Source organism: Anser cygnoides, chromosome 3 (assembly GCF_040182565.1).
Source record: "Anser cygnoides isolate HZ-2024a breed goose chromosome 3, Taihu_goose_T2T_genome, whole genome shotgun sequence".
Taxonomy (NCBI): Eukaryota; Metazoa; Chordata; class Aves; order Anseriformes; family Anatidae; genus Anser; species Anser cygnoides.
In genome coordinates, this window is record NC_089875.1 from 16,947,424 (window position 1) to 16,968,687 (window position 21,264).

The window sequence follows — 21,264 nt, forward strand, 5'->3', positions numbered from 1 at the left end:
AGGGCTCATCCGCTTGCAAAAAGCTTCTGGACACTCAAATTAATGTTGCTCAAAAATTTGGGCTGCAGAGTTCTCCAGGTATCGTAGTTTAGGATTTCCCCAGTTGAACCAGATATGGAGTGAAGCCACATCTGAGTAGTTTCAACAATTCTCAGCAGCAGAGGCTGTTTTTTTCTTGTTTGCATCTGACCGTCCTGTCACTGAACTGTTACTCTAAATTTTCTCCTGATGGTATAATGCAGCTTTATGGCTTCATGGGATTTCCTGAACTGATGCGTGAATAGGAAGACTTGTGTGAATAGGAAGTCTTGCAACTCTGTACACCAGAAAGAGGAGAATTCACATTGATCTTGTTCTCACCTTTTTTTTTTTTTTTTGGTATCATCAAGTTGTTATCATCTAATTATTACATGGAACATTTAATGTGATATGTGTTATAATTATGAATTTGACCAGGACACATTAAGGAAAAATTCTTAGTATTTCATCAAGTGAATGGACCATACTTCAGAAGATGTGTGAGGTTATTTTCAGGAGTAATGCCCAGAAGTGAAGAGTTCGGTGTTGATTTATGAAATGCACAAGGCACATTATACAGCAAATTTGAAGGGCAGTATGCTAAAGTGATGAGGACATCTGGGAGAGGTTCAGCACTGAAATAAGCAGTGGCATAAATCACAGATTGGCTGTTCTTTGGTGAAAATGTATATTAGTGGGAAAGCTACGAAATTTGCAGCTGATTCTGGTTTAAACTGACAGCATTTCCTGGATCACCGGCATAGTTCTGGGGATGTCTTTTACACCGCACCCTGCCTCCTTCTCTGACATGAGTGTGCTTAATAAGATGAAAGGGATGTGGGGATGGGAGAAAGCTACTGCTGGTAGGCATTCACATACAGAGTGGAACAGGAAAAAGAACAGACTTGGCTTGCTCAGGTCTATCAGTCGCAGGTCCCCCACAGGACCTCCAGGGGTTTACAGATGCAGATTAAGGAAGAGAATATAATGGAGAAAAAAAAAGAAAGAAAGAAAAAATAATAATAAAAAAGGAAAAAAAAAAAGAAAAAAGAAAAGGAAGGAAAGAAGGAAAGAAAAGGAAAGAAGAGAGCGAGAAAGAAAGAAAAGAAAGAGAAAGAAAGCAGGCCATTGATGGTGATGGGTTTCAGTCTGCTGGACAGATAAAGTACTCAGGTTGTCTGACTCTCCTAGAACCTCAGGACACCTGTAAGAGCTCTAGTATGACTCGGGAGAAGGCTGGTCACTCTCCTTCAATCCTCAGGTGCTGTAGGGAACCCAAATATATAACCTTTCTGCAGTGGTTTCCAAATTAAGACAAAACAAAAAACCTCATCCTATCTCCCTTGCTCCAAAACAGCTTTCTGAGAATTAGGGCTGTATATGCATCTGTGTTTAAAGTGTTGAAGATGCAGGTTGTTTTAAAAGTGAAGAGGATTGACTCCATTAGAACATCCTTCAAATTTCAGACACAGAAGTAAGCTGCAACAGAGTGAAAATAAAGCATTTCTTATTGAGGTACATGTATTGTTTGGAGAAAAAATGTTACAAAGAATATATGTAAGTAAATAAGCCAATATACCAGGGATTTTAATGAAGGCTTTATGGCAAAACAACCTGTTGTCTGAAGTTTTCCTTCTTCCATAGAATTGCAGGTTAGAAGCTAGAAAGATGATACTTTCAAAGAAGGTATTTGGTACTCTTGCATTATCCACTGATTAAGCAATACATAGCATGTCCATTTTCCTCCAATTACTTACAGCCTACTGTACAAACCTGAGGTGTGTGTGTGTGTGTATATATATATATATATATATATATATCTGTGACTGATTTCAAAACAGGCATTCCTTGATGTTTCACCTCCCTGAGCTTATGCTATGAAGAGGTGGGTGAACATATTCAGAATATATTTTTAGTAAATATAAAACAAATGTACTTTTTGAGACCCGGTCAGCTGTGCATGACTTTGTCTTGCTGTGATGGTGATTTGGCTAGATAAGAGTTTTGTTGACTGCAGTGGAAAAGACAAAGATGAGGAATGTGAGTTTGCACACTAGGGATTAAAAAAAACAATAGATGAGGTAATGTTTTGCAAGAGTTTGAAAAGCAAAGGGACATAGGAAAATAGAAAGCTTTAGCAGCATGTTATATCTGACATTGTTGTCTTTCTCTGTTCACTCACCCACGCAACAGATCATTTCTTAATTTTTCCATATGAATTTCCTTTGTTTTTTTCACTACTTGACATATTTTCCATAATTAATTGCATTCCTCTAGATTTGCTCCTTTACTGAAAATTTCTGATTGACTAGTCTCTGCATCTTTCTTCCCTTTTACTTAACTTACTTAATGAATACTGTCTTTCTGCTTAAAAGCAATTCTCCATATTTTTTCTGAAGCAACAGCATTTCTTAAGTTGCCATTTCTCAATGAACTTTAGCAGCATCCTTGCATCTCCTAATTCTCCATAATTCTGTTATCCCCTTGTAGTAAAAACAGTCATGTTTTTTCTTTCTTGGGAACACTGAGACAGATGATGCTTGTGGTGAAGCTTTCAGGAATAATCTTCTAATCCATTATACATAGAAATGAGGTATTCCTCTGAATGCCATAAGTAGCAGTCTTTTTGAATCAATTTTTGTATGGCACATACAAATGTAGGGGTACAAGGAGGCTTTACTATTTTGCAGAGAATGCAGGTCCCATGAATGTGTCCACATTGGCAACCTGTATGCTGAAATTCATCTTGGTTCCAACAAACATCTCAGTTCACCTTCTGCTAATCCACTCATGTAGGTTAAGACTCATCTAGTTCAGTTGTTGATTTGATGAGCCCTTCTGTGATCACCAGTAAAGGGGAGAAAAGACTTCAGATAGTTTTGATGAACAGTTTTTGTCTGAAAGCCTATTTATATGGAACCTGATCTCTTCCATATTTATCCCCATATATTTCTGTTTTCAGTGGATTTGCAATTTGCAGTGGTATTTCTGCCAAAATTAGGTAAGCTGTTTGTTTCATCCTCTCCTTTTTTTTTTTTTTTTGCTTTTATTTCTTTTAGCCTATTAAAGAAAATGAGTATAGAAGGGGAGAAAGAAAAGGGTTGAGAACAGAGGAATCTAAAAGTTTTTAAATGAAAACAAGCATAAAATATTAGCTTATTTAAAAAAAAAAAAATTGTTCTTGTCTCATTGTAAAGATAGGAGTTTTCTTTATGAGTTTTCTTTCCTTATATGAGTTTTCTTGTGATGAAGTTTTGATGTAATAAAACAGCAATGACAGTACTGTATATTTATATAGTCCTTTCCTAACAGAAGATTTCTGAATGTTAAGATAGGCATGCTCATTTTTTCATATGATGGGCTTTATCTTTACATCAAGTCCTTGCCGGAGGATAAATGACCTAGGAATGATCGTTCTGTGCTTGAAAGGTGAAAACTCCCACAAATGTATGAGGCCGTGATCCGTATTGCTGTCTCATTCATTGAGCCCAGTGAAATTATAAAATTTCTGAATGAAGTGGGCTTCACCATTGCCTTGTTTTACTGCAGGTCTTGTCCTGATTCTACTGCTTCCTATGCAGATAAGGTGAGGAGAGACAAACTGCTGAACATCTGCAGAGCTTCTTGATCAAGTTGTGCGCTCTTGGAGTGCAATGCTCCTATGGCCATGAAGTGGGTTGGTTGGTTGGTTGAGCTACCTCCTCTAAAGGTACCTCGGCAAGAAAGGTCTTTAATAAGCAGAAACGGTTCCCCTGAAGGCAAGAAAAGAAAGGAAAAGAATTTGCAAATACTTGCACATAAAAAAGTCCATCCCCCTTATGCAGAAGATCCTTTCCTAGCTCTTTGTGTATGAGCACACATTTAAGTTGTTCATCTATAATAATTTGCCAATATGCTTTTAGCCATTTTACCTTCTATTAGGAAAAGCTCTGGGTTTTTATAAATTTTTTTCTATTTTCTATATGATTACTTAGAACAGGAACAGGTTTTTATTATTTCTTTGCTTCTTTTCTTGGGGGGGGGGGGGGGGGGGGTGAGGTGAGGAGAGGATGGCAAACATTAAACAGATATAAGAAACTGTAAACAGTGTTTTTCCAGTCAATGAAAGTTATTTTAAACATTTCATCCTTCAGTCCCCTCTTTGTTTCCAGTTACTAAATCCCATGAAAAAGGCATATTATTATCTTATCCTCTGCTTCATCATTTTGGATGTTCGGAGCCCTTGATGAATAAACAGAGTGGTTATTCAGAAAAATAAAATTACATTTCTGCACTGGATTTATGATTATTATGCAAATATAGTTTCCATATTCTGTGCAGAAAAAAACACATTTAAAAGACCAAGAGTAGTAATAATCCTGTTCAGGATCTACTTCAGTTAATACTTTACTATAAAGAACTGAGTATTCATTAATAACTCCCAGATTGTTATTAGAATTGTTTTATTGTAACATGTAATTTGTTTGAACTGTCTACATCTTTCTCAAAATGGTTTTAATTACAGAAATAAATGAAAAAGCGTAGTGAAGATTATACAACAGTGCAGTAATTTTCTGTGTGCCAACTGGAAATTTATTCTTAACAGATGGAATTCACCAGTCTGCAAAGAACTAACATGAGGCCTTCGCACTGCTTAAAACTTTTCTTAATCTGTCCAATAAAGTACAATGTCTATGACATACATGCTATTTCTTCTTCTCTTTTGCATTATTTATCAATTATTCTGTTATACCTGAAGAAAAAAACAGAGTTGCTCATTTAACTGAGGGTGTATTTTTCTATCAGGAGGAATTTTATATGTCAACATGATGCGCAACTGTGGGTCAGAATAAAGATATGTCTCAAATATTTCCTTTTCTCTATAGGGTCTTTGATATTTATCCTCCTTCCTCCTGGTGGTGTGGGTAGTACTGCTGCAGATGATTTTGGCCTTCTTTTTTTGTTATCAGTCCACCTGTCTCTGTTCTTGTAATTCTTGTGTTTATAAATCAGTAGATATGACCTTCTTCCAAATTCTTATTCAGTCTAAAGGCTGTAGCTAGCCAGAAGATGAAGACTTCAGAAACAACCTACCAGGAATAGAAAACCAATACTTTGTTCCTAGTTGATGAGCTGGTTGATTGCAAGTCTCACCTCTTCCTCGAGACTCACTAACTTTAATGAACAGCAGTAAAATGTTGCCCAGAAACAGCTCAGAAAGTGGAGGTACGCTGATGAGGCATTACAAAGAAAGGAGGCGTTGTCAATGTGGAGAAAATGAGGGTATCAAGCTGAATGACCCTGTGGACTGGGGTGCTAGCAAAGAGATGAATTCATTAGTATTAAATGCAAAATCACATACTTTAGAATAACAAGATATTCAGCTACAAGTTAATTGCTCATCAGTTAGAAATGGTTGAGAAGTAAAAGCATTCGACATGCTGAATGACAACAGGATGAGTAAGCCAGAGTGTTGTGGCTGTTGAAAAGTACTTCTAGCCCTTAACAGGAGAGAGATGACTGGTGAAGAGCCTGTCCCTACAGGAGAAAAAGAATGGTATTGCTACATCAGCCAGCCATCCTGGTTTTATGTAGAAATGGAAGTACACCCATACTCTGTATTCACTGGAAGTGTGCATGTCTTCATCCTGGTGTACTTCACAAAAAGCACTATGTTAAGGGAGTCACCACAGAGCCTAAGAGCTGCTGTGAGTTCACATCCTTACTCCTCTGATGTGAACTTGTTCACATTTCTGCCCTCTAAAAGAACATGGCTTGCTTTCACATTTTCATATAGCAAAACAATGAAAATAAGTGAACCAGAGAAGGGAGAGAGGACCGTTTATGCCAAAGGATTGAAGTGACATGAGAGAAAACTGCCCTGGACTGCCCAGGGAGGTGGTTGAGTCGCCATCCCTGGAGGTCTTTAAAAGACGTTTAGATGTAGCCCTTAGTGATATGGTTTAGTAGAGGTCTTGTTAGTGTTAGGACAGAGGTTGGACTAGATGATCTTGGAGGTCTCTTCCAACCTAGACGATTCTGTGATTCTGTGAAAACAGGGATAAACTGGTCACAGATAAACTTGTGTTGGAAATAAAAAGAGAATACCAAGAAAGTAGTGTTCTAATAGGAATAAAAGTCAAAAACAAGCTGGTGTGATCAGTTGATAAAAGGCCCTATGCTGGTGATGGTAAAGAGCTAGCCCTGTTGTACCAAGGGATCTGCTTCAGTTCTGCCTTCCTGTAGGATCACCCCTGGTCTCAGGAAGGTCTCAGGAGGTCTTTGTCCAATCTCTCCTGCTCAGAGGGAATGGTCTTACTGAGAGCTGGATCCAAACAAGAATGACCTGACATGGCATCTGGTGAAAAGTAGCTATAGAAGATTTTAGAAAGAAAGAAATGTTAGTTCAGTAGCTAGGACCAAGAGATTTTCCAACCAAATTCTGGTTCCTAGCAGCACTCCATGACTTTGAAGTGCTGTTTAAAACTTATATTGTGATTTTTGACACCAGAAATCTATCAGTCATGTGTGCCTGTTAGACCCCAAACTCCTTAGAGCTGATACGGTGCTTATATTTTGCAGTAAGTAAACATTTAGAAATAATGTCATAAATAAAATAAATTAAAACATCAGTTGAGGCCTCCAAGGTAAAATAAGTTGAATGTGAATGTTATATCAATTATAAGTGTACTGACTTTTGGCATTTTATTTCATATATATATATACAACCACTTGCATCTGTATTCAGTCTTACTTTTTTATTATTTTTTTCACCAGAAGTACTCTGCTTCCATCCTGTCATGTCTTATTCATTTGATTTTTTTTAATGCATTGGATACAGCAGTATTCTGTTAAATATTGAAAAGTTTCTGATTTAAACCTGTGATTTGAGTAGTAAATATTTCTTATAGACCTAACAGCTTAAATTTTACATTAGACTGGTTTTACATATTTTTATTGTTTTAATTTTGTTGCAAAACCAAGCAAGGATATACTTAGTTCATTAACAATAAATGAGGAAATAGTGCAGCTATGCTGTCAAGGAAATGAAAAGAGCATAGAAAATAAATTCAAAACTATTTAATTTAATGTTTCTACTCCACCTTGTCCTACTTTTTATTCTGTACTCATATTTAAAACACAGAAAACATTTTTGATAGACAAAGAATAATTATCCTTCTTGCTTTCAATTAAATACATTTCTAGAATGCCAAAAAAATCCAATTACGTTTAAAATAAAACCTGGTGGTACTGTCTGGTTTTGTAATCTGTGAATACATTAATATTATGGCAGGAAATATATTCCTGCTTCTTTATTGTTAGAGTGTAGATGTTAAAGCCACTTCCTTGTTAGCATAACGAAGAATGCTCTAATGGAGCCTGGAGAGGGCCTGAGGATGCTGCTGGTCCAGCACAGCTGTGCTGCAGCTCCTTTTTGTATGGCTTCGGCAGAGAAACCTCAGCCTGGAGAGGAGGAAACATACTCCTTTCCTTCACTTTGTGCAAAGAAATCCTCCTGTGGCCACGGAGCCCTCACCGGTGCAGGAGGAGGCATGTTTGTCAGTGTGCGTGACCTCCAGTGCTTAGCTGGGGCTACACAGCCATCGATTTCACTGTAAATGAAAAGAAGAAAAGCCAGATTTGCATTTCACTTGTTTTGATTCCACCACTATAAAATAAGCTCAGGTAGCTTTTTTATTTTCTTGAAAGCTGCTTTGTACTGACTAGCCCTTGGTATTTGTCAAATTCTTTGTTTTCTCGGCATATTCCCTGCTGGCCTCCTCAGAAGCTAGTTAAATTATGGGGATTATTCAGAGCTGCACTGGAGAATAAAGTGGTCTATTGATTAGTAGAGTTCTAATTACTTGTCTCTTAGCATGAAAGAGAAATAAGAAGATTTGATAGTAAACAATAAAGAAAACAAATAGGGTGTTTCCAAAGTGTAGGGGTATACATGCCCAAGTGTGGCCTTGTACCATGAGTGTTGTAATTCCGAATTTATCATCCTGAACTTATTCGACTGCTTACAGAACTGTGACCTGCACAAGCAGACTGTTTGACAGATAATCAGCCAAAAAATATAACTCATTTTTTTCCTGCAATATCCTGCACGTGGACTGGAAGAATAACATCATGGTGAGCAATATGTTTTTGAGTTTTCATGTCTTGTAGTAAAAAAAAAAAAAAAAAAAATCATGGCTAATTTGTTGTTTTAACTAGGTACGTACTGATAGAAATCAATACAAATAATGTGTTACAGTTTTAGCTTGAAAAATGGTGAACATCAGTAGGTAATGGAGCCTTTGCACTTGCAGCCCATTCCTCAGTGCTGGTTCGACGTATCAAATTACCTCTGGTCTTCCCTAAGAACAATGCATTGCTTGTGCTCCCCCTTCAAACTAGCTTCTTTAACAACAAAAGATATGTGTGAAAATTTTAAGGAAGCAGAGCTACAAGCATAAGGGTCTTGCCTGAGAGGAGAGTGGTGCTGATATCCTCTCCTTCCTTACTGCTGAATGCCAAGGTGATGGCAGCAGTGCTTGCTAGAGGAAAGTGTGTTCCCACTTGGTTTTGCAGGTGACTATGCTTCCCAAACAGGTATGAAAGCAGAGGCTGGACTTCAAGATTTTTGGAAAATTAAAGATTTAAATCCTGGCAGAATTGCTATTGATTTCAGTGAGACCAGAGTTTCTCCTTTGCCCTTTCATGCCTCTTCCATAGTCCAAAGAAGATTTTCCCTGTATTTCTGTGAGCTGTGTATACCTCTCTTTTTTTTTTTCCCTAGCCTTTATTTTTAAAATACTATGAACTTCAAGCAAAACCAACCATTATTCTCCAAAAAAAAACAAACCTCTATATAGTTCTTGCCCCTGGCAAAACAGCTGAGCTAAAGCAGTAATTTAATTAGTGTGTGAAAATCCTCTAATTCTCACAAAGTATTCAAATTTCTTTTTGTTGCATTTCTTTTGTTTTATTGTCTGAGTACCAAGGGCTCAATTTCCTGTTGTGTTATGCCTTTCTAGAGAATATGAGTTTCTCATTCAGAAATGAAGCATTTCCCATTGCTTTTGCTTTCACCTGTGAACTGATTTGACTAGGGTATAGTTTGCATGGCTCTCTTTTTTTTACCTGGTTTTCTTCCATGATAAAATCCTTTACTTATAAGCCTGGCTGCTGGCAAAGAGGTTGGTGAGCAGTTTGGTGCTTTGTAAATGGGCAGTCTTGTCACCCACCAGTCTCCTCCATCTCCTTTCACCAAGAGGTTGATGTCAGAGCAAGATAGTATCTGCTAAATGTGAATTCCTTCACTAGTTTTGCGCTCTTCCCCTAAGCCTTCAATAAGAGCCCTTCTGATAACCAGTACACAACTGCACCCATTTAGTTTTTCGTTTGAAGATTTCTCTCTGTGTTCCCATCCCTGTCACCTTATGGGAGGCTCAGCTACCTTCAGATGCTGCTGCTTGAATCTGTTACTCATGTCATTCCTCCTTTCCATAAAGACCCAGCTCCCCAACTCAAGGAAGCATTCCTAGGGTCATGGGATAACCACTCTGTCTTCTGGCATGGATGAACAGCCAATGTTACACTATGTGAGCTTTTGTGTGCATCTGAGTAGTTATTCAACAGCTGCTTTATTTTTCTGCAAAGCATAGAAAAGAGATAGGGCTCTGGCTCTGCTGTTTACCTGACAGAACAGTCAAAACAGGTTTCTTATTAAAGAGGCAGCAGCAGACACCCAGTCTCTGTGGGCTTCTCCACATTAGAGGATAATGGAAGCGTTTACTAACAGCCAAAGAAATTATTTATTAGGATATGAAACCTTTAATTTAGGAGGAAAGTTTCACATTCTATTTTTTTCTTTATACTCCCACTCTGTAAAATGTAGCAAGGCCAAAAATTAACGTATTTGTACATCTATTTCTAAGTTATGTGGGTGTCTCTGAAATGGTATGATTTTAAAGTAGAACAAATAATAAAGCAATCTTCTTTCAGCCAGGAAGGTTTTAGAAAACTGAAGATCCGAATCAGTCAAACCAAGTATATTGCATTCTCTGCTCTGTTAGTCTTAGTTTTAAACAGTTTTATAAATGTGGAATAGCAACAAGAATTCCCCAGCTCCTACAAGTGGCTCTGATGGAACAGGGCGAAGTCGTACTTAGAGCAAATACACTGAAAGTAAGAGACTTTGCTTTTGTTACTGCCCTCCTAACAGTTGCTATCTGTTGTCATATGGTACGCATTTCATCACCCCATATACATTGTGTTGTATGCACTTGCTCCTGCTATCCATGCAGGAGGCTGACACGAGGGGGTAAAGTCTTTACTGCCTTGCATGCTGCTGAAGCTGATGGAAGTCCCAGAGTGTAACTAAGGAGGGAATTGTTTTGAACCAATTTATTTGTGAAATACACTATCATATTAAAACATTTATGTATCGAATCAAATGTTGACAAAGGTATGAAAAGGCATAAATATTTTCGTTGTTTACAAGATAGCCTCATTGCAGTTGTTCCCAGTTTATTTATTTGTACACACACAGGTGTGCATTATGTACCCTGAAGGAAAGAGAAAAAAGACTTATTTTTCTTAATTTTTCTGTTTCTCATTTGGTAGAAAAAATCTACTCTTTGAAAAACTGCAGAACACAGTCATAGGGAAAGTCAGATGTGTGCTTCTCTCCTTATTTCCCCCTTTGACTTCTGTTTTTCGCCCCATTGCAACTTCTTGTCCATTTTCTGGGAAGCATACATTGTTCATGTGATCGTGCAGATGCTAGAGGGTAGCTCCTGTTCCCCTCCCCTTTGGATCACATTGCTGTTTGCAGGAGAAGAGAATCTGTGTGTAATTTAGAGGTTCTCTTCTACTCATCCACCCTTCTGAGTCTCTGGAGATAATTCAGGTTCCCTAACAAATGCAGGGCCTGAACTACATCCGCTGAAATGGATAAAATGATGATGGGCAGAGAACACCACCTGTAAAATTGCTGGGTGTTGGTTTAAAATGACACATTGAAGAGATCGAGTACATCACCGTTCTGTGTTCCTGGTGCCTCCATAAAAAAAGAAGCAGAGAGGCCCCCAAGAATCCCCCATTGGGAAGAATTAAGACTTTGTGGCCTGTGCAGAAGTCAAGTCAGATGATGTCCTTGCAAGACTTTTAGACAATGGACAGCCAGGTGCTAGTAAAGGCAGCCTTAATGCTTCCCACATGGCTTGAGGGGTGATCTCAGTGCTGTCCTCATGTAATGCTCACCTTGATATCTGTGTGTCACACCTGGTATCCTTGCGTAGATATAGGCGTGAAATGGACCTTTGCGAATAATTACACATTGTCATTTTGGGTTAGTTTTAATTAGCGAAGTGTGGGCATGATACCTCCAAAATTTCAGAATGCTGCTGCTCTGAGGTTTTCTCAAATGATCTTTTTTTTTTTTTTTTTTTTTCCAGTGGGGTATATCTTACACTGTTTCTTAGTATCTGCTTTTGTAGATAGGATCTGTCTAGGGGCACAGTTGCTTCCTCATTCTGCTACAGGTGTTCAGCTTTAAACATGCTTCCAACAATTTTTAATTTTGCCATTTCAAAAATGCTGGTTTTCAACTGTTTGCTTTTAATCATCCTTGGGAAGGTTTCAGTATGAATAGCTGACTTCTTCCCCCTTTCTAACTCTGTATCTATGTATCTTTGCGTAACATTTGTCCCCTCCACCTGGAAAATATAGTGAGGACTTACAACTAAACCAGATAGGTGTGAACAATCAGGTAATGTTAATATTTGGAATGGTAAGAAATGTGATTTATGGAGACAATTGAGAAAAAAATAAACATGCCCTGTATAATTAGCATAATAGCTGTAAATCATCAAGTTGTCCCTGTGTATTATTATGGCTGTGTTGATTAACCAGGTGTATGAGGATTTGGAAAGAGCAGAAAGACAGGTAAGAAATGAAAAGTAGGAGGTAATAGGAAGCAGAGAATGAAAATATATGTATGCCCAGCAAAAGACATTTAATTTGCTTCTTGGCAGCATAGGTTTTGGGACTCAAGTTTGATGGCAGCTGTTAGCTCCAAACAGGTAGGTTTGATCTAAATTATAGTTTCTTGAGTGGGTAATTTTTTTCCCGAAAGACTTTTTTTTTTCTGCTTCAATTTGCTTAAAGAAGAAGGATCTTGACCTTTCAAGTGGGGGAAGGAAGTTCTCTTAAAGATTTCCATCACTGTCAAGCTTGTTTTCCCAAGATCTGTGGGAACAGAGGTATCCCCAGGCTGGCCTGATAGGCGCCGTTTGGCTGACAGCATGATGGGGAAGTTCAGACCTCTGGGAACAAGATTACAGACTTCCTGCCAGAAGGGGATAATTTTGTCACAGGTGCAGAGTACGCTAAGTGTTACATAGATGACAGAAAGTGTTGACACTGACATTTATTTCTCAGAGCTGGGTAGTTTAGCAGAGTGGAGTCTTGCAGAAGTCTCCAAAGGGAAAGCGAAGAAGGTGTCACATTGACAACATCCCAAATTCTGTCCCATCTCTCCTGTGACTAAGTAAGACTACTTCCTTAATCCCTGTTTTCTCTGGATAAGAATGAATTTGTGTATGCATAATTCTGAAATCCCCACCACCACACACACACCCCCCCCCCAGGTAGATTGCAAATCCACATATGCCTCAAAGTGAAATGTGTTTCCTACCAAGTATTGGGGGACTTATAGGTGACTGGGCATCAGTGGAGGGCCACCTGAGCATGAGAGAGATGCAACTCTCAATGTGAAATGCCAGTGTAATTCTTAAGGACACTCAGAAGTTTATATGTAAAACTCACATGACTTTCACATTCATTAAGAGCATTAGAAGTGTTGAGTAATATATTTCAGCCTGTGAAGTGGCTGTCTAGGATTGTACCAACGTTTGCATATATACGGACTTATTGATAAACTCATGCGAACTATCACATGCTTTTTGTTTTTCATCACACGGGGTTTAAGTATGTTATTTGTTGATACAGAAAATAATTATATCTTAAAAGCTTCACTCTCTGTAGCTGCTTCATTCGTGCCCATCCTTAGGTTGAGTTGTAAAAACTTAGGGCCTCTACCTTTGGCTGAATTGGAGGTCCACTTTTTTTTATTATTATTATTATTTGTTTACTTTTTTCTTTGTTTGTTTTTGATAAAATGGTATCTTGCAATCTTGCAGAAAAAAGGGATCATTTTTGCTCTTGGGTAAATCTCTATCCTTGATAAATTGCATAAGTTTTGACTCTGTTCTTTGCAGTAGCAAGGATTTTAATGGTGATATGTCTGTACAGTTCTTGTCTAATTAATATAATATATATCAGATTGAAATCAAATCTCAAATTTGACTTTTGTTCTTGGCTGTGTGTGTTGGATTTTATGTCTTTTTTGTAGGTTTTTCAAGCATAATGATGTTACTTCATTTTAATAACTATATAGGTTGGTCTTTGTAATATTTACAACAATCTCCTTTGGTATGAAATATGTGCTATACCACTCATTTGCTATCCCTCACTGCATCATCAAGCAGGTTTTCAAGTGGTATTTTGTATGTATTTGGCAAAATATGTACATTCAGCAAAATTCTCAAGTACAACTTGAGAGTGTATATTCAAATTCAGGTTTATCGCATCCGTGCATTTAGGGGTTTTTTTGTTTTTTTATATATATATATATTTGGCCTTGATTCAACAAAGCACTCAGGAATTTGCTTCAATGTAAACTCACAAATACATGTAAAGTCAAGCACGTTTTCAACTGCTTTGCTCTGCTGAGCCCATAATTCTTACAGTGTCTTCAGATCCTATTGGCAAAGTCTATCGTAACCATATTGTCTATTGTATCTCCGTATCACACCACATTGTATCACACATGATGTAGGTACAGCTACATTTTCATAAAAAGAAAACCCCAAGACTGTTTAGATGAAGTGATGTTCTTCATTTCCATGGATCACTGAAAATGTAAAGGTCAGGTCCCATAAGCAAGATAAACAGGATAAATTCCACAATGATCTGTTTCTTTGCTGGTGGCCGGAGCCAATTCACACCGGGCACCCAGCATCTCTATGTTGTACCTTTCTGACCAAATGTGGCTCACAGCAAGCTGCTTTGTGCAGCACTTTTCTTAGCACTTGAAGCAAAGCCTCCCAAACAGCATCCCATCCTTACAAACATCAGCTCAGCATTTGAGAGGAGTTGGGATCTGCCATCCCTCCTTCATACCACTGTTGCTACATTTGTCCCCTTAAATAACATCACATAGGACATACGGTAGTCAATGGCTGTTAATAGCATTATTGTGGAATCACACCACTGAAAAACACTGCCTCAGGAAAAATATTACAGATAATTTAGTCTTGTCTTTCAGGAAGGCATGTGCTAGGGTTAAAGAAAGTTTTACTCAGTAAATCTGAAAGGATCCCATCATTTAGATCACTTAAAATGGTATTTGTTATTCTCATTTAGGACTAGTTTTCTTTCTTTCTTTCTTTCTTTTTTTCTCCCTCAGATGAACTCCTTTCACTGAGAACAATCTCGACTGGGGTTATTGTCAGGCAACCCAGGGAGACTGATGCTGATGCCAGAAGGGTGGTCAGAGCACAGCTGCAAACATCAGCATTGTCTTTGTTACCCTCTATTATAGTCCCTGAGAAGAAAAGTGACCACACAATTATGGTCTGGTGGAGTTCTCTGCCATCTTCACAGAGGGGGAAGGTGCAGAGCTGAGATCTCAGGATTTTTAGGGTGTTCCTTGGAGGGCCAAGAATTGCTCCAAGTGGAAGTGTTGAGAGAATTATATATATATTATATATATAACTGTGGCAGCTGTAAAAACATAATGTCCAGGTCCAGAACCACTTTATCTTGTTAACCCACTCTAGAAGAAAGAAAACTTATAAAAAGAGTTGAGTTAGTGCTTTCTGTGCTATATGCTTGCAGATTGTCTTGAAGTTTGCCAGTCTCAGGGTCAAGAGTCAGGTATTGCCCTAGCCAGAGACTTGTCTCTAATTAGTGCCGTGTAGCACAGACATTTAACAAACAATATCCTTGTTTCCTACAAGCCATGCATTTATTTCAGCATTTGCTATCTTTGTTTAGACTGAATTACAGCAAACAAATGTATGCAGACAGCAGCTGTGTCCAGCAAGTGGACTTGCTGCTATCTAGTTGGGTTGTTGTGGTTATTCATCACTTCATAGGGAAAAGAAAATTGCAGACACGTATTGCATGTTCTTGTGGCTGAATGTTCTTGTGACTGAATATTAAAAATCTAGGCACTGCTGTGTAAGCCTACCAAATAAGCTGAGCCGCTGCCCATAGCTGAGGGTCAATCCTGGCTCTGTGTTTTGAGGAGGAAGAACTTTCTCGTATGGAGACCTTATTAATCCATTTCATCTTTTTTTTTTTTTTTTCCCCCCATGAAGAAGTATATTGAGGTTATAAAGACATAGCACTAGTTTTGTTTCACTGCCATGTGACTTGGCCTTTAGCAGTAATTTGCATGTGGACATGTGTTTTATCAACTGCCGTTGCAATTTCAAAATGCCTTTAGAATTTAAGATAAACTAGATTAAACGTACAGTTAAAGAAGATAGACCCAACCATGTGAGATTCAGGCTGATGCAGTTGCTGCCAAAGGCTCGTTACTAGTAAAGGGACAATCAACTGTAAACAGAAGATAGTACTGAGCTGGATAACATCAGAATCAAAGGGAAGGGAACACTCAGTAAGCAATGAAATGTGCAACACATGATGCTTGTCAAACAGATGCGTGTCAGGACAGCCTTATCATCACCGAGCTCCTGTGAAGGGAACTGCAAAGCTCACGTCACCCAACTTTTTTGTAGATCGCTTGTCATCTTCCTTAGTGGAGACATCTGTTATTCTGTGTTGTTGTAGGGGATGTAGGAAAAGTCCTGCAGGAGAGTCATGTGTTAACTTTAAACTCATAGCTGCCGGGATTCACTCTAACTGTTAAGAAGGAGAAGAGGAAAGCACTCACTAGGGCAGATCACAGGAAAGCTGTATTATTTTACAAGGTATCTGTTGAATAGATAATATAGTTGGAGGTTTTTTGGTTTGGTTTGGTTTGGTTTGTTGACTGGCTTGACCCAAGTGTTTTCACACGTGGCTTTCTTTGTCAAGGCTGCTACCAGCATTTTGCTCCCCACACAAAGCTGTGCAATCGATCCTGTTTCCCACTGTGGTTGGTGATAACGGATGTACGTTACAGAAAAGGTTTCCATAAGGTGATCCAGATGCTCATATCTGCGGAAGAATTACTGTAGCTCCCATAGCCAGCCCTGCGTTTGCTGCATGTTTATGTGTTGGGTCGGAGATTCGATAGGGTGGGGAGAGATTTCAAAATGAAGGCAGGCTTTTTCATTTTGTGGGTTTCGGCGGATTATTATTATTATTGCTGTTGCTGTTGTTATTATTTTGCGGTGTCATTTTGTTAGCTCAGCCTTATTATACACCCTTCAACACCTAAAGCTCCATCAAAAGCCGCGGGAACGGTTCCACCCGACAACACCGCGGGAGACGAGGGGCCGGGGGCGGCGGGCAGCTCTCCCCTTCCCTCTCCCCCCTCTCTTCATCCCCTCCCGGTCCCAGCGCGAGGCTGCGCGGAGGCTCCGCATCGCGGCGGGTCCCCGCTGCGCGCCGCCGGGCGCGGCCACTGCCTTGGCGCCGCCCGAGTGCGGGGCACTGATAGGGCGGGCTGATGCGCAGGCGATCCATCATCCCCGGCTCCCGCGGAGGCAGGGAGCGCGCCTGTCACCAGTATTGATTTCAGAGGATGGACTAAATTTCCTAGGATTTTCCATTAAGAATTAAGAGAGAGAAAAAAAAAAAAAAATTGAAAAAAAAAAAAAAAAGCTATAAGCACGCAGGGGTAGCCAGGCAGACATGGATATGAGATGGCACTGTGAAAACTCTCAGGTAGCTTCTTCTCTCACAGCCGATGCAGAGCACAGGCGAAGCACTGCAGCATGCAGGGTTTAAGATACCATTAGTCTGAGAGCGAGGGGGAAAAAAAAAAAAAAAAAAAGGCTTTTGCACCGATTACTGAATGTGACTTTTTTTTTTTTTAATTAGAATATGTTATGTCTCCTTGGAGATTGCATGTCATTAATATTAAGATCAAATTTCTGCACGATATCTGTTTTAAATATAGAAAAGCTTTTAAATTGTGTTTTTTTTTGTTTTGTTTTGTTTTCTGCTCCAAGAAAATAACGCTTTGGTACCCTGAGCATGGATACTTCTGTTTTTCTCTGCTGCTTTTTTAAACAATAGGGATTTTTTTAGCATGTTTGCTGCAAATGAGTATAAAGGAAAGGAAAACTGAGAAGAATTAAATAAAAGCATGAATAAAAACTGCTTCAAATAGTTGCCAGGCTGCTTTGTTTTTAATAATCTAGCAATTATTTTGGCTTAAATGATGCTTAAACCCTGACCATGCATGCTTTTCATTTTGGCTCAGAATATGCGTGTATGTGTGTGTACGTATGTGTGTATTTGTTTTGATTTGATTTGTTTCAGTGAGCATTTGTACTACTGGAATTTCTGTGAGTTATATGCATGTTTTGATAAGAAAAAATGCATACAAATGAATGACTATATCTGATTGACTAATATTTCATGATATATAATGCAAAGTAGCTTCATTTTTAAAAGAGTTCATTCTAATCTTCTGGGGGAGGGTAAATCGCTGCATGTTTATTACAATGAAAAGTGTTTGTGTATTTTTTAAGGGTTGATGATTTATTTGCTTGCTTTTAACACCAAAGAGCAAGGGTATTAATTTATTTATTTATAAGGAAAATAATAATAATAATAAAAAAAAAAACACCTCCAAGGCATCTAATTGAAAAGAGCATAGATTCCAAAGCTTTCCATGTTACCTGAAAACAAGCTGCGAGGTATGTGTTTATGGGAGAGTGCTGAGCTCCTCTGAGGAGGAGTTTGGTGTTTGCTTGCTCCTTTTCCTTCCTAAGAAGAGTTAAAATGCCTTGGCACAGGCACCATGGGAATTCTCCTGGCAAAGCCAGGGCTGGCATCAGGTGGGATGGTTGTGTCGTGATAGTGGGCAAAGAAAAAGGTGAAAAAAAGATTTGCCGAATGATGTAAAGGGACTTTTAAAGAGGGGCAGCAGCAGCTTCTGTCTGTACAAAATGTCTCATTTTCCACTCACTAGGCAGAAAGTAAAGGGGAAAGGCTTTTCTGACACTTTTTCTTTTAAATGAATCTGAGGATAATAAAGTGTGGAAGATGGTTGGTAGATTTATCCTGATTTTCAGGTTGTAACCAGCGTGTTGAGGGGATTTACGGTCGGGAGGATGGGGGAGGTTATTTCATGGCATGTTTGTAAAAAAAGTCACCTGATGAATTGGAGCTGAGTTTGTTGTTTTGTTTTCTTTTGGATCGCAGCTGTGGTGTTGAGGGTCAAAACTTTGTAATTTTGATGTACCTGGTATATTGTGTAATCCTGTTTGCGTTTCTTAGCTGGTCTTCCTCAAAGTTCTCCCAGTAAGTCATTTTTTTCATTATGCATTTAAATCTCTCAATATGTAACTCTGCAAAGTGGCTCTTATCCTATTGTCCTGGCTTAATTCTTACCTGGTTTTGCTCTTCCCATAGCATCGTACCCAAAAATAAAATATTTTGGGTCATTGCTAGAGTTTCCTGATGCTAAATGGTTGTGGCCTGTTGTTATTTTAGGCCATTGTCCAAGTTCAGGCTGAAAACTTTGTGAGTAGAGTTTGTCATTCCCAGCTCTACTTCTAATAGTCTTCTGCATCACCTAGGCATCATATATAATTTGACACAGCCGACAGCATCTACTTAGAAGAAGCTTAGGGCTGAGCCAGCATGGAAATTGAATTACCTCTCGACTCCCTGATATTAATGATCCTTCCAGGTCAGCGCAGGAGTAATTGCTAGGGCAGCCTGAGGAATTGTCCATTAAACCTGCCTAAATGGTAGCTCACCTGTGGAGAGATGCATCCAGATGACATGTATAAAATGAATTCCATTTGCTTAATGTAAAGTCTGCTAAAGTTATGAATATCTCACAAGCCAACATGTGGTCTCAAGTTTAATATTAAGTGATTTTTCTGGTATTTTAGGATTTATTATAACTAAGGCTAGTAGGCATATTTGCCTTAGATACGTCTGAAAAAGAAATACACAGAAAAATCTGGTCAGTGATCATAACTTGAAGCACAAGCCTGTATTTCAGCAATGATATAGTTTGATCTAAAACCTTGTGGCATAAAGCAAGGGAAGAAAAGTTCATGTTGTCCATGCGCTTTAGTCCTTGAGGTATCTGTGCATTTAAAATAACCAATTAATCAGTCAAAGTTTGTATAGACTGGGGCAACCTGATTAGGTGGGCAGCTGGGCCTTTAAATCCCAAATCAATATTCAACAGGAATTCAAGAGAGACAAACAGCCTGAGGACAATGTTTAAAAACTCAGCTGTGCTTTATGTCTTGGAGTAATGCTGATTTAGCAAGAACCCCAGCCACACTGAGAGAGAATTTATTTTTTGACCTTGCACATCTGAGACAACATAAAAAGTTATGAGTTGTCAGCACAGCTTTACGGCCAGGAGGAAATGCAGAGGAGGTGTAGCCATCTCCTGTTGCCATTAGGAAAGGTACTTGCATGGAGTACCAAAGTACTCAGCTGCACGCAGAAGACTGAAATACTGATGCTTCTAAAGAAAAATCTCATTCTTTTGAACTTGCTTCTGTGCCAGGTAGATTAAGTAACAAACATACAGTCGGGAGAGTATTTTATTGACACAGGTGAAGGAACAATTTAACCTGCTGCAACCCAAATATATGGGAGATCTTGGACCACTGTCAGTTTATCCGTCCACAGTCTGTTTACCACCACTGACAACTACAGTGCTTTTCCAGTGTCCACGTAAACTGAACTCTTAAACTGAAGCAGCTTTGTATCACAAAAGGATTTCACTCTCTTCTGACATTCTTTTGCCTTGGGTCACCTATTGCCACTGCTGACAGCAGTTGTTCCCTGTCTTTAGACCTCCTTATGTCTTCACATGGTTATTGATGGTGTTACAGCTTGCTTGGGTTTTGTGTATTCAAGTTAATGGCCAAGGTAACTAGTGGAGGAAAGCATCAATTTAAGTCTTATCCAGGGAGAAGCTTGGCAGTTGGAACCTGTTGATAAGCAGGAAGTGGTTTTTATAACTTGTTGGATGACATTTTTAATAGCTTGAAACATTTTATCATTCTTTCTAGTTGTGTGTACCAATATAAAGTGTAGTCATTTATTTGTTTCAAGAGCATGAATTCCTGCAAATTAACAAAGGTTTTTGGGTGACTAACATGAGCTTTTCTGCCAAAAAAAATAAAAATAAAAAAATTTACATTTGCTTTGCATGTTCAGCCAGCAGAAACTGGATTTATGGCTGTATTGTTCTTTCTCTCTCTCTCTGTTTTTAATTTTAATGTTTCTGACATGTTTTTTTCAACCCATAGGGTATTTTGTCCTTCTCCTGAAAGCTGATTTAAGCAGCAGATTCAGGAAGGGTATGACAAAAGTATGAGAGGTTGGTCTCATGGGATTGTGTGAATGATCATAGCATTTTGCTATGCTTTTCTGGATTGCATCTCTCTTTTTATCATTGTATGCATCTGAATTGTACTTTATTTTTTCCTATAGGACTCATAATTAAATTTAGTTATATAGTTGCACACAGTTAAATAGGGTCCATCTTTTTTCAGCTCTTATCTTGCCATCCCGTTTGGGTGAAACTTCAAGCAATACTTTCAATCTAAGTACCGTATGAAGATGAAACAGAGAAGTGGCAAGAAGTACTGCTTATTTTTCTCTACTAATGTTTTAGAATGTAGTTAGGGGGGGAAAACAAACAAACAATAACAACAACAAAAAAAGCATGCAGCCTTAAAAATCTATATGAAAAAGACAGGGCTTACAATATATGTCTTGTGTGTGCAGCTAATTTGGTCATCTGTGGACAGGCAGATTAGTCCTGTGTAGCAGTGTGGGTGGGTTTCCAAAAAAGGTGGATTTAGGGTGAAATTCTGTCAACCTTAAAGTCAATGGAGGTTTTTTCACTGACTTCGAAGTCATTGATTTTTTATCCCCGGAAGAAGTCTAAGTAGCACTACGTAGCACAGAATATGAATTCTAAGCTATCTCTTAGTGGATTGTTGCTAAAAGTGTATCAGAACTGAAGTGGAAAATGAGCAAGATGGC

At 38.6% G+C, this 21,264-nt stretch overlaps 1 protein-coding gene across 35 annotated transcripts in view; it reads left to right on the forward strand.

Moving 5' to 3' along the window:
- Positions 1 to 21,264, forward strand: part of NRXN1 (neurexin 1) — a 736,316-nt gene that overhangs the window by 670,183 nt on the left and 44,869 nt on the right. The window contains exon 1 of one of the 35 annotated variants that reach the window (XM_048078482.2): positions 16,859 to 16,950. The exons of 33 other annotated variants lie outside the window; for them this stretch is intronic. In XM_048078482.2, coding sequence (XP_047934439.1) covers positions 16,918 to 16,950 — 33 coding nt within the window. In that variant the 5' untranslated portion in view covers positions 16,859 to 16,917. Of the gene's footprint in view, positions 1 to 16,858; positions 16,951 to 21,264 lie in introns of those variants that run through there. One more of the 35 variants, XM_048078481.2, reaches the window with a different exon arrangement.